The sequence below is a fragment of the Oratosquilla oratoria genome, chromosome 38 (genome assembly GCF_046742065.1).
Source record: "Oratosquilla oratoria isolate Oo_2021 chromosome 38, ASM4674206v1, whole genome shotgun sequence".
Lineage (NCBI taxonomy): Eukaryota > Metazoa > Arthropoda > Malacostraca > Stomatopoda > Squillidae > Oratosquilla > Oratosquilla oratoria.
In genome coordinates, this window is record NC_134814.1 from 46237907 (window position 1) to 46250835 (window position 12929).

Consider the following 12929-nt stretch of genomic DNA (forward strand, 5'->3'; position numbering starts at 1 on the left):
TTCATGTCCTTTCCAATCATCACTCCAAGATCTTTTTCATAGTTTGTTTTATTTATTTTTTCTTCCCCAATTCTGTAATCTTTTGATATTCTATTTTTACTCTTTCCAAATTCCATTATGCTGCATTTCTTAATATTGAATTTTACTTCCCATTTTTTAGTCCAATTCCATATTGTGTCCAGATCTTGTTGCAATGAGTTGCAGTCCTCTTCCGGGGCAGGCGTCACTGCTGACTATTGTGTGTGTATAATACTTTAGAACAGTGGTTCTTAACCCCTGGGTCGCGACCCAAATTTGGGTCGCCAAGCCATTTTATTGGGTCGCTAAGGGTTTGCAGAAAATAATTATTTTCCCACTACAAATATATTATAATTATATACTGTAATAATTAAAATACATGATGCCTAGTTTTAGGATTCTAAGCAGACCATGACTAAATAAAAACTCCAAAGCAGAAAATTTAATTTATTTTAATCAGATTACTTATAAAGACAATTCGTATATCTATGTAGGCATGTAGGCTTGATTTGTGCAAATTTTTGGGTCGCTGCCAAAAAAAGGTTAAGAACCACTGCTTTAGAATAAAAATATTAAATTCACCAGAGGTTTTATTACACGAATATTGAGTCTGCCTCTGGTGGCCGATAGCGGAACCAAGCCGTTTGACTCACTCAATGACTCATGCTTTATTCTGCCTTAATGTTTCTAGTGAGTGCCCTCAAAGATACAAGGACTCTACTGTCAGTGCCTATATCCGAAGAGCACTAACTCACAGATTATCTGTGCAATAAGGATACCTATTTAGGGCTAAAGGAAAATTCAGCATAACCAATGTTAAAAAGCAGAATGCATAGAATATAAATCACTTTTGTTAAAATCAACTAGGTTAATTATGTATGTGCAGATTCATACACAGCAAATATGTCTTATTGCTTAGATACATTTATACTTACAGAACAAGCTGCTGTTACACTTACCTGTTAGGTTATTCAGGTTCATGTACTCTGCCCTAGACTGACAACTAGCAGTTGTAAAATTGTACATCATGGGTCTGAAAATGACAATGTATAATTAGATAGCTCAAACCAAAGTGCTTTAAACTTGAATCAACGCAGATGCACTTTGTTTAAATTTTCCTTACTTCCACCATCATAGAAAAGGAGCAAGGACCTGTATTTCTCCACTGATTATATTCAGCTTTAGATTTGTTTATGAATTTAGTTTGTACTATCTACTTTGTCTTCTTTTAGACTATTTCACGTGTTTCTCAATATTATCTGAACATATAGTCTTTTTCAGTTTGCTTAGTATGGAATACTGAATCCATGGTCTATGTAGTCAATATTTTACAGACTTTAGTGACGCCCCACAAATGAAGCCACACAACATTCATTTATGATTGGACTGTCTGCCACCCCCTTTAAATTTCTCCTCCAATACTTTCATGACTCTCTTCAGTGTGATGTTGCCCAGGATAAAATCACTACATAATACATATACCAAGGTCTTTTTCCCACTTACAAGGAAGGTAGCCAAACCCAAAGGCATAATTCCACTCCCACACACACACACACACACACACTTCAGCGAATGGACGGCTTGGATGACGTTCTGAAGAAAACTGAAGTCTGTGGATCCCAACGCAAAGAGAAGTGCCTAGTGTTTTTACAGGGTGGGGGGAAATTGCTCGTGGAGTAGTGGGAAAGTAGGGAAAGAGGAAAAGGGGAGGGATTACTGAGGGAAATGGAAGGAAATGAGGAGGGAGTAGACTTGGCCCAGCCAGACAAGCGAAAGGTAAACAAAAGGCTGAGTGAGGATGAAATGTCTAATAAAAATGTAAAGATTAGAAGTATAGAGAGGAGCAATACAGTAGAAAGTGACGAGAATATGTTCCAGGGATTTAAAGAGGGTGGGGGGGACACAACCCCTCCCCCCCCGACTGATAAGACTAGAGGAGAGAGTTGATAAGGTGATAGAGGACTTGGAACGTAAGTTAGGTAATGTTGACTCCATTTTCCAAAGAATTGAAAGGTTGGAACAACTAGAGAAGGCAAACAGAAACTTAACTGAAGAAATAGAGGACCTAAAAAGACAGTTAGGAAATGTAAAGGAGGAGAATGAGAAATTGAAGAAGAATAGTAATGAAAACAGAGAGAAAATAGATACAGAAGCTAAAAATTGGAGGACAACCCAAGAAGGGAATAAGGTCTCATTCACTGACATAGTCAAACAGCAATTGAAAGAACATAATGAAGACTCAGTTATTAAAGTGATGAGACAGAAGGAGAATATAGTAAGAGAATTAGCTGACAAAAAGAAATGTATAATTATATTAGGAATGGAAGAGAAACATAACCCAGATAGAACCGCAAGAATCAAGGAGGAAAATGAAAGAGTAAGCAGTTTATTAAAATTAGTCCAGGAAGATGAACCAGAAATTATAAAGGAAATTGAGGAAAAATTCAGACTCGGAAAATATAGTACAGATAAGACCAGACCAATTAAGATTAAATTCAGGTCACAAACAACGGCAGAGAAAATTCTATCCAAAACAGGGAAACTAGCAACAAATGATCAATATAAAAAGGTATGGATAAAAAGATAAATGAATAAGGAGGAAAGAGAGGCAGAAAAGCAGAAAAGACTTGAAGCTAAAGCAAAAAACGAGGAAAGAACGGAGTCAGAGAAAGAGAGATTCTATTGGAGAGTAGTGAACATGAAAATAAAGCAGTTCGACATACAAAAGAAAAACATAAGGGAAACAGAGAACACAATGGAAGTGGCAGAAAACTAAGAGCGTCTTACACAAATATAGATGGATTGATAACAGGATTGAATGAACTGAATGATTATTTGAAAGAAAAAGAACCGGACATAATGGGAATTGTAGAAACAAAATTAAAAGGCCCACTACCACCCAACAGTGTAGGACATGATGCATACAATTATTGGATTAGAAACAGAGAGAAAAAACAAGGGGGTGGAGTTATGTTCCTGACTAAGAAGGATATAAACGTGAAAGGTGTCATATATGGAAAGAATACAGTAGAGATGATTATGATAGAAGTGGAAGACGGAGATAAGAAGAGAAGAAAATTTGTGATCAATTATGTGCCTCCGAGAACAGCCTCATGGGAGGAGAGTGAACATAAAAGTATGTTAGAGGACACAAAGATAGCATTAACTAAAATAATGGAAGACGGAGGAAGAATAGTTATGATGGGCGAATTTAATTGCAAAGAAATCTGCTGGGAAGAAATGACAGTAAAGAGTGGTGATGACTCATGGGGAAATGCTCTACTTGAGATGATTACTGACCATTCAATGACACAATGGATACAAGAGAACACTAGGTATAGAAATGAAGAAGAACCATCGAGGCTAGACTTAATAATTACATCTGAACCTAGAATAGTGGACAAGATTGAATATAAAACACCAATAGGTAAAAGTGACCACATATTGATTGAACTGGAACTTAATGAAGAAAAATATATGAAAAGAAATGAACAATATAGAAAAGGAAGAATGATGTATGAAAAAACAAACTTTGATAAAATAAGAGAATTCTTCCAACAAGAAAACTGGGAAGAAATATACAAAGAAGAAACAACAGTGGAAGAGAAATGGAATATTTTGACAAAAATTTACAAAAAAGGAGTGGAAAAGTATGTCCCAAGACAAAAACAAGAAAAAGAATATGTAAAATGCTGGTACAACAAAAGTTGTAGGGAGTTAAAGGACAAAAGAGACAAAGCCTGGAACAGATGGAAAAAAGACAGAAGACCTGAAAAATGGAAAATATATACTGGTTATAGAAATGAATATGTACAAAAGTGCAGAGAGGAAAAAAGAAAATATGAAAAAGATGTTATAGAAAAGTGTAAAGATCAACCAAAACTATTCTACAGATTTGTAAACAATAAACTGAAAAACAAACAAGACTTGGAGAAATTAAGACAAGGAGGAGTTGAATACACTGAGGAAATGGAAATGGCAGAAATTATGAACAAACATTTTAAATCAGTGTTTACAAGGGAAAATATACAACCTGAAGAGATTGAGTGGAAGGAAAAAGTCCCCCCTATGGAAGAAATAGAAGTAACAAAGAATGAAATATTGACACACTTGGGTAATTTTGATGTCAGAAAATCGCATGGGCCAGATGAAATAGCAAACTGGATTCTGAAAGAATGCAGGAATGAACTGGCAGACAAAATACATAGCATAATAAGCAGTTCCTTAAAAGAAGGAAAAGTTCCAGAAGATTGGAAAAAAGCAAATATAGTACCTATATATAAAGGAGGAAATAAAGAAGAACCTACCAACTATAGACCAGTCTCTCTAACAAGTACAATAGCAAAAATATGTGAAAGAATTATCAAAAGTAGATGGGTAAAATACTTGGAAAAAAACAACGTACTAAATCCAAGGCAATTTGGATTCAGACAAGGACGATCATGCGTCACCAATTTAATATGTTTCTATTCAAGGCTAATAGATATAATACAAGAAAGAGATGGATGGGCTGATTGTGCATTTCTAGACCTAAAAAAAGCTTTTGACAAAGTACCACATAAGAAGTTGCTTAAGAAATTAGAATATGAAGGAGGAATACAAGGTAAATTGCTAAATTGGATGGAAGACTTTTTGCAAGAAAGAAAAATGAGAGTAGTGATAAGAGATCAGCACTCAAAATGGAATGAAGTAATAAGCGGTGTCCCGCAGGGAACAGTTCTGGCCCCAATAATGTTTGCTATATATATTAATGATATGGATGAAGGAATTGAAAGCTATATGAGCTTCTTTGCAGATGATGCAAAATTACTGAAAAGAGTGAAAACTGAAGAAGATTGTGAATCACTACAGAGAGATCTAAATAAAGTACAAGAATGGAGTAGGAAGTGGGAGATGGAGTTCAATACAAAAAAGTGTAGTATAATGGAATTTGGAAAAAGCAAAAACAGAATAACAGGATCATATAATTTGGGAGAAGAAGGAATAAAAAAAGTAGAAAATGAGAAGGACCTGGGAGTCATCGTTATGAATAATATGTCACCTGAGAAACATATAAATAAGATTTTTGGAGAAACTTATAATTTAATAAGAACAATCAAAGTGGCATTTACATACCTGGATGAAGAAATGGTGAGGAACATCCTAATCACCCTGATAAGACCAAGATTGGAATATGCAGCAACGATATGGTCACCAAGTACAAAAAAATGTATAAAAAAACTTGAAAGAATACAAAGAGCAATTACAAAACTGGCACCAACACTCTCAAAACTATCATATGAAGAGAGACTACAAAAACTTAAACTACAGACACTAGAGCAAAGAAGAGAGAGAGGAGATTTGATAGCTATTTACAGAATCATGAAAGGCATAGAAATTACTGATAGAGAGAATCTGATAAAATGGGATGACAGAAATACAAGAGGACACGGAAAGAAAATAAAAAAAGACAGCTATAGAAGAGATTTTAAAAAGAACAGCTTTCCTCACAGAGCAATAGACAGTTGGAACAAGTTAGATGAGAAAGTGGTGTGTGCAAAATCAATACATGAATTTAAAAATAGTTTAGATAAAATGAGATATGAAGACGGGACCCCACGAGCATAGCTCCCCTTCCCGTAAAATACAACTAGGTAAATACAACTAGGTAAATACTTCAGCGAATGGACGGCTTGGATGACGTTCTGAAGAAAACTGAAGTCTGTGGATCCCAACGCAAAGAGAAGTGCCTAGTGTTTTTACAGGGTGGGGGGAAATTGCTCGTGGAGTAGTGGGAAAGTAGGGAAAGAGGAAAAGGGGAGGGATTACTGAGGGAAATGGAAGGAAATGAGGAGGGAGTAGACTTGGCCCAGCCAGACAAGCGAAAGGTAAACAAAAGGCTGAGTGAGGATGAAATGTCTAATAAAAATGTAAAGATTAGAAGTATAGAGAGGAGCAATACAGTAGAAAGTGACGAGAATATGTTCCAGGGATTTAAAGAGGGTGGGGGGGACACAACCCCTCCCCCCCCGACTGATAAGACTAGAGGAGAGAGTTGATAAGGTGATAGAGGACTTGGAACGTAAGTTAGGTAATGTTGACTCCATTTTCCAAAGAATTGAAAGGTTGGAACAACTAGAGAAGGCAAACAGAAACTTAACTGAAGAAATAGAGGACCTAAAAAGACAGTTAGGAAATGTAAAGGAGGAGAATGAGAAATTGAAGAAGAATAGTAATGAAAACAGAGAGAAAATAGATACAGAAGCTAAAAATTGGAGGACAACCCAAGAAGGGAATAAGGTCTCATTCACTGACATAGTCAAACAGCAATTGAAAGAACATAATGAAGACTCAGTTATTAAAGTGATGAGACAGAAGGAGAATATAGTAAGAGAATTAGCTGACAAAAAGAAATGTATAATTATATTAGGAATGGAAGAGAAACATAACCCAGATAGAACCGCAAGAATCAAGGAGGAAAATGAAAGAGTAAGCAGTTTATTAAAATTAGTCCAGGAAGATGAACCAGAAATTATAAAGGAAATTGAGGAAAAATTCAGACTCGGAAAATATAGTACAGATAAGACCAGACCAATTAAGATTAAATTCAGGTCACAAACAACGGCAGAGAAAATTCTATCCAAAACAGGGAAACTAGCAACAAATGATCAATATAAAAAGGTATGGATAAAAAGATAAATGAATAAGGAGGAAAGAGAGGCAGAAAAGCAGAAAAGACTTGAAGCTAAAGCAAAAAACGAGGAAAGAACGGAGTCAGAGAAAGAGAGATTCTATTGGAGAGTAGTGAACATGAAAATAAAGCAGTTCGACATACAAAAGAAAAACATAAGGGAAACAGAGAACACAATGGAAGTGGCAGAAAACTAAGAGCGTCTTACACAAATATAGATGGATTGATAACAGGATTGAATGAACTGAATGATTATTTGAAAGAAAAAGAACCGGACATAATGGGAATTGTAGAAACAAAATTAAAAGGCCCACTACCACCCAACAGTGTAGGACATGATGCATACAATTATTGGATTAGAAACAGAGAGAAAAAACAAGGGGGTGGAGTTATGTTCCTGACTAAGAAGGATATAAACGTGAAAGGTGTCATATATGGAAAGAATACAGTAGAGATGATTATGATAGAAGTGGAAGACGGAGATAAGAAGAGAAGAAAATTTGTGATCAATTATGTGCCTCCGAGAACAGCCTCATGGGAGGAGAGTGAACATAAAAGTATGTTAGAGGACACAAAGATAGCATTAACTAAAATAATGGAAGACGGAGGAAGAATAGTTATGATGGGCGAATTTAATTGCAAAGAAATCTGCTGGGAAGAAATGACAGTAAAGAGTGGTGATGACTCATGGGGAAATGCTCTACTTGAGATGATTACTGACCATTCAATGACACAATGGATACAAGAGAACACTAGGTATAGAAATGAAGAAGAACCATCGAGGCTAGACTTAATAATTACATCTGAACCTAGAATAGTGGACAAGATTGAATATAAAACACCAATAGGTAAAAGTGACCACATATTGATTGAACTGGAACTTAATGAAGAAAAATATATGAAAAGAAATGAACAATATAGAAAAGGAAGAATGATGTATGAAAAAACAAACTTTGATAAAATAAGAGAATTCTTTCAACAAGAAAACTGGGAAGAAATATACAAAGAAGAAACATCAGTGGAAGAGAAATGGAATATTTTGACAAAAATTTACAAAAAAGGAGTGGAAAAGTATGTCCCAAGACAAAAACAAGAAAAAGAATATGTAAAATGCTGGTACAACAAAAGTTGTAGGGAGTTAAAAGACAAAAGAGACAAAGCCTGGACCAGATGGAAAAAAGACAGACCTGAAAAATGGAAAATATATACTGGTTATAGAAATGAATATGTACAAAAGTGCAGAGAGGAAAAAAGAAAATATGAAAAAGATGTTATAGAAAAGTGTAAAGATCAACCAAAACTATTCTACAGATTTGTAAACAATAAACTGAAAACCAAACAAGACTTGGAGAAATTAAGACAAGGAGGAGTTGAATACACTGAGGAAATGGAAATGGCAGAAATTATGAACAAACATTTTAAATCAGTGTTTACAAGGGAAAATATACAACCTGAAGAGATTGAGTGGAAAGAAAAAGTCCCCCCTATGGAAGAAATAGAAGTAACAAAGAATGAAATATTGACACACTTGGGTAATTTTGATGTCAGAAAATCACATGGGCCAGATGAAATAGCAAACTGGATTCTGAAAGAATGCAGGAATGAACTGGCAGACAAAATACATAGCATAATAAGCAGTTCCTTAAAAGAAGGAAAAGTTCCAGAAGATTGGAAAAAAGCAAATATAGTACCTATATATAAAGGAGGAAATAAAGAAGAACCTACCAACTATAGACCAGTCTCTCTAACAAGTACAATAGCAAAAATATGTGAAAGAATTATCAAAAGTAGATGGGTAAAATACTTGGAAAAAAACAACGTACTAAATCCAAGGCAATTTGGATTCAGACAAGGACGATCATGCGTCACCAATTTAATATGTTTCTATTCAAGGCTAATAGATATAATACAAGAAAGAGATGGATGGGCTGATTGTGCATTTCTAGACCTAAAAAAAGCTTTTGACAAAGTACCACATAAGAAGTTGCTTAAGAAATTAGAAACTGAAGGAGGAATACAAGGTAAATTGCTAAATTGGATGGAAGACTTTTTGCAAGAAAGAAAAATGAGAGTAGTGATAAGAGATCAGCACTCAAAATGGAATGAAGTAATAAGCGGTGTCCCGCAGGGAACAGTTCTGGCCCCAATAATGTTTGCTATATATATTAATGATATGGATGAAGGAATTGAAAGCTATATGAGCTTCTTTGCAGATGATCCAAAACTACTGAAAAGAGTGAAAACTGAAGAAGATTGTGAATCACTACAGAGAGATCTAAATAAAGTACAAGAATGGAGTAGGAAGTGGGAGATGGAGTTCAATACAAAAAAGTGTAGTATAATGGAGTTTGGAAAAAGCAAAAACAGAATAACAGGATCATATAATTTGGGAGAAGAAGGAATAAAAAAAGTAGAAAATGAGAAGGACCTGGGAGTCATTGTTATGAATAATATATCACCTGAGAAACATATAAATAAGATTTTTGGAGAAACTTATAATTTAATAAGAACAATCAAAGTGGCATTTACATACCTGGATGAAGAAATGGTGAGGAAAATCCTAATCACCCTGATAAGACCAAGATTGGAATATGCAGCAACGATATGGTCACCAAGTACAAAAAAATGTATAAAAAAACTAGAAAGAATACAAAGAGCAATCACAAAACTGGCACCAACACTCTCAAAACTATCATATGAAGAGAGACTACAAAAACTTAAACTACAGACACTAGAGCAAAGAAGAGAGAGAGGAGATTTGATAGCTATTTACAGAATCATGAAAGGCATAGAAATTACTGATAGAGAGAATCTGATAAAATGGGATGACAGAAATACTAGAGGACACGGAAAGAAAATAAAAAAAGACAGCTATAGAAGAGATTTGAAAAAGAACAGCTTTCCTCACAGAGTAATAGACAGTTGGAACAAGTTAGATGAGAAAGTGGTGTGTGCAAAAACAATACATGAATTTAAAAATAGTTTAGATAAAATGAGATATGAAGACGGGACCCCACGAGCATAGCTCCCCTTCCCGTAAAATACAACTAGGTACAACTAGGTAAATACACTTCAACGAAAATCGCATGGACCAGATGAAATAGCAAACTGGATACTGAAAGAATGCAGGAATGAACTGGCAGACAAAATACATAGCATACTAAATAGTTCCTTGAAAGAAGGAAAAGTTCCAGAAGATTGGAAAAAAGCAAATATAGTACCTATATATAAAGGAGGAAATAAAGAAGAACCTACAAACTATAGACCAGTCTCTCTAACAAGTACAATAGCAAAAATTTGTGAAAGAATTATCAAAAGTAGATGGGTAAAATATTTAGAAAAAAAAAAACAGTGTTAAATCCAAGGCAATTTGGATTCAGACAAGGACGATCATGCGTCACCAATTTAATATGTTTCTATTCAAGGCTAATAGATATAATACAAGAAAGAGATGGATGGGCGGACTGTGCATTTTTAGATCTAAAGAAAGCTTTTGACAAAGTACCACATAAGAAGTTGCTTAAGAAATTAGAAACTGAAGGAGGAATACAGGGCAAACTACTAAATTGGATGGAAGACTTTTTGCAAGAAAGATAAATGAGAGTAGTGATAAGAAACCAGCACTCAAAATGGGATGAAGTAATAAGCGGTGTTCCGCAGGGAACAGTTCTGGCCCCAATAATGTTTGCTATATATATTAATGATATGGATGAAGGAATTGAAAGCTATATGAGCTTCTTTGCAGATGATGCAAAACTACTGAAAAGAGTGAAAACTGAAGAAGATTGTGAATCATTACAGAGAGATCTAAATAAAGTACAGGAATGGAGTAGGAAGTGGGAGATGCAGTTCAATACAAAAAAGTGTAGTATAATGGAATTTGGAAAAAGCAAAAACAGAATAACAGGAGCATATAAATTGGGAGAAGAAGGAATAAAAAAAGTAGAAAATGAGAAGGACCTGGGAGTCATTGTTATGAATAATATGTCACCTGAGAAACATATAAATAAGATTTTTGGAGAAACTTATAATCTAATAAGAACAAAGTTGCATTTACATACCTGGATGAAGAAATGGTGAAGAAAATCCTAATCACCCTGATAAGACCAAGATTGGAATATGCAGCAACGATATGGTCACCAAGTACAAAAAAATGTATAAAAAACTTGAAAGAATACAAAGAGCAATTACAAAATTGGCACCAACACTCTCAAAACTATCATATGAAGAGAGACTAGAAAAACTTGAACTACAGACACTAGAGCAAAGAAGAGAGGAGATTTGATAGCTATTTACAGAATCATGAAAGGCATAGAAATTACTGACAGAGAGAATCTGATAAAATGGGATGACAGAAATACTAGAGGACACGGAAAGAAAATAAAAAAAGACAGCTATAGAAGAGATTTGAAAAAGAACAGCTTTCCTCACAGAGTAATAGACAGTTGGAACAAGTTAGATGAGAATGTGGTGTGTGCAAAAACAATACATGAATTTAAAAATAGTTTAGATAAAATGAGATATGAAGACGGGACCCCACGAGCATAGCTCCCCTTCCCGTAAAATACAACTAGGTAAATACAACTAGGTAAATACATGATAGCCGAAGTGACAGTGAAGTTTGGAACTCCAGGAAAAACTTCAAATTTCGTGAATCTCAACGAGGGAGTACCTGTGTTGTATTAGTAGGGAAGGGGAAAGCTCGTGGTGTAGTGGGACGGTGAAGAAAAAGGAGAAAGGGAGGGATTACTGAGGATAATGGAAGGAAATGAGAAAGGTGACGAACAGGCCCCAGAAGTCAGAAGGAATGTCAACAAAAGATGTGCAGATGATAGAGGTGAAGTTGAAGATATTAATAAAAATGTAAAAATGATAAATTTAGATAAGAGCAGCACAATGGAAGGTGAAGATAATTATTTTCATGGATTTAATGAGGGAGGAGATGACAACCTCCCCAAATTAGCAAGACTAGAGGAAAAACTAGAGAAAATGAATGAACAGTGGGAGGTTAGGTTCAGTCACCTTACACGGATTACACAAAGAGTTTATAAATTGGAAGAACTAAAGAAGGAGAACCAAAACCTAAATTAAGAAAAAGCAGAATAAAAAAGAGTTAAAAGAAGTAAAGGATGAGAATGAGAAATTAAAGAAGAATAATAAAGAGAATAAAGAGTCATAGCAAAAGAGGAACAGGGTTAGACAAAAGTCCAAGAGAACAACAAAATTTAATTTAGAGATATAGTAAAATAATAGATGAAAGAACAAACTAAGGACACAGTTATTAAAGTGATGAGGGAGAAGGAGAATATAGTAAGAGACTTAGCAGATAAAAAGAAATGTATAATTATATTAGGGATGAAAGAGAAGCATAATCCAAATAAGACTACAACAGTAAAGGAGGAGAAAGAAAAATTAACAAGATATTAGAAGTAGTTCAAGAGGATGAACAAGAAACAGGGAAAGAAATTGAAGAAATATATAGACTAGGGAAATACAATACAGATAAGACCAGACCAATTAGGTTAAATAAATTCAGGTCACAAATGACAGAAGAGAATATCTTAGCAAAAACAGGGAAACTAGCAAAAAGTAATCTATATAAACTGGTATGGATGAAAAAAAAAATTAATGAAGAGGAAAGAGAGGATGAGAAAATAAAAAGAATAGAAGCTAAGGAAAAAAAACGAGAATAGAGCAGAGTCAAAGAGAAATTCTTTTGGAGAGTAGTGGATATGAAAGTGAAGAAATGGTTCATAGCAGAGAAAAACGGAAGGGAAACAGAAAACACAATGGAAGTAGCAGAAAATTAAGTGTCTTACACAAATATAGATGGCTTAATAACAGACTTGAATGAACTGAATGATTACCTAAAGGAAAAAGAACCAGGCATAATGGGAATTGTTGAGACAAAATTGAAAGGTCCACTACCACCCAACAGTGTAGGACATGGTGCATATAATTATTGGATTAGAAACAGAGGTAAAACAAGGGGGTGGAGTTATGTTCCTGACTAAGAAGGATATAAATGTGATGAATGTCACATATGGAAAGAATAGAGTATAGATGATTATGATGGAAGTGGAGGACAGGGATGGGAAGAATAGGAAGTTTGTGGTAAATTATCTGCCTCCTAAAATGGCTTCATGGGAAGAGAGAGAACACAAAAATATGTTAGAAGACACAAGGATAACACTCAATACAATAATGGAAGATGGAGGAAGAATAGTTATAATGGGTGACT

General features: G+C 34.8%; 1 protein-coding gene across 2 annotated transcripts in view; it reads right to left on the bottom strand.

Moving 5' to 3' along the window:
- LOC143019775 (uncharacterized) overlaps window positions 1-12929 on the bottom strand; it is a 102342-nt gene that overhangs the window by 55606 nt on the left and 33807 nt on the right. For both annotated transcript variants that reach the window (XM_076175758.1, XM_076175759.1), the window contains exon 3: window positions 978-1051. In XM_076175758.1, the coding sequence (XP_076031873.1) occupies window positions 978-1051 (74 nt within the window). The remainder of the gene's footprint in view (window positions 1-977; window positions 1052-12929) is intronic.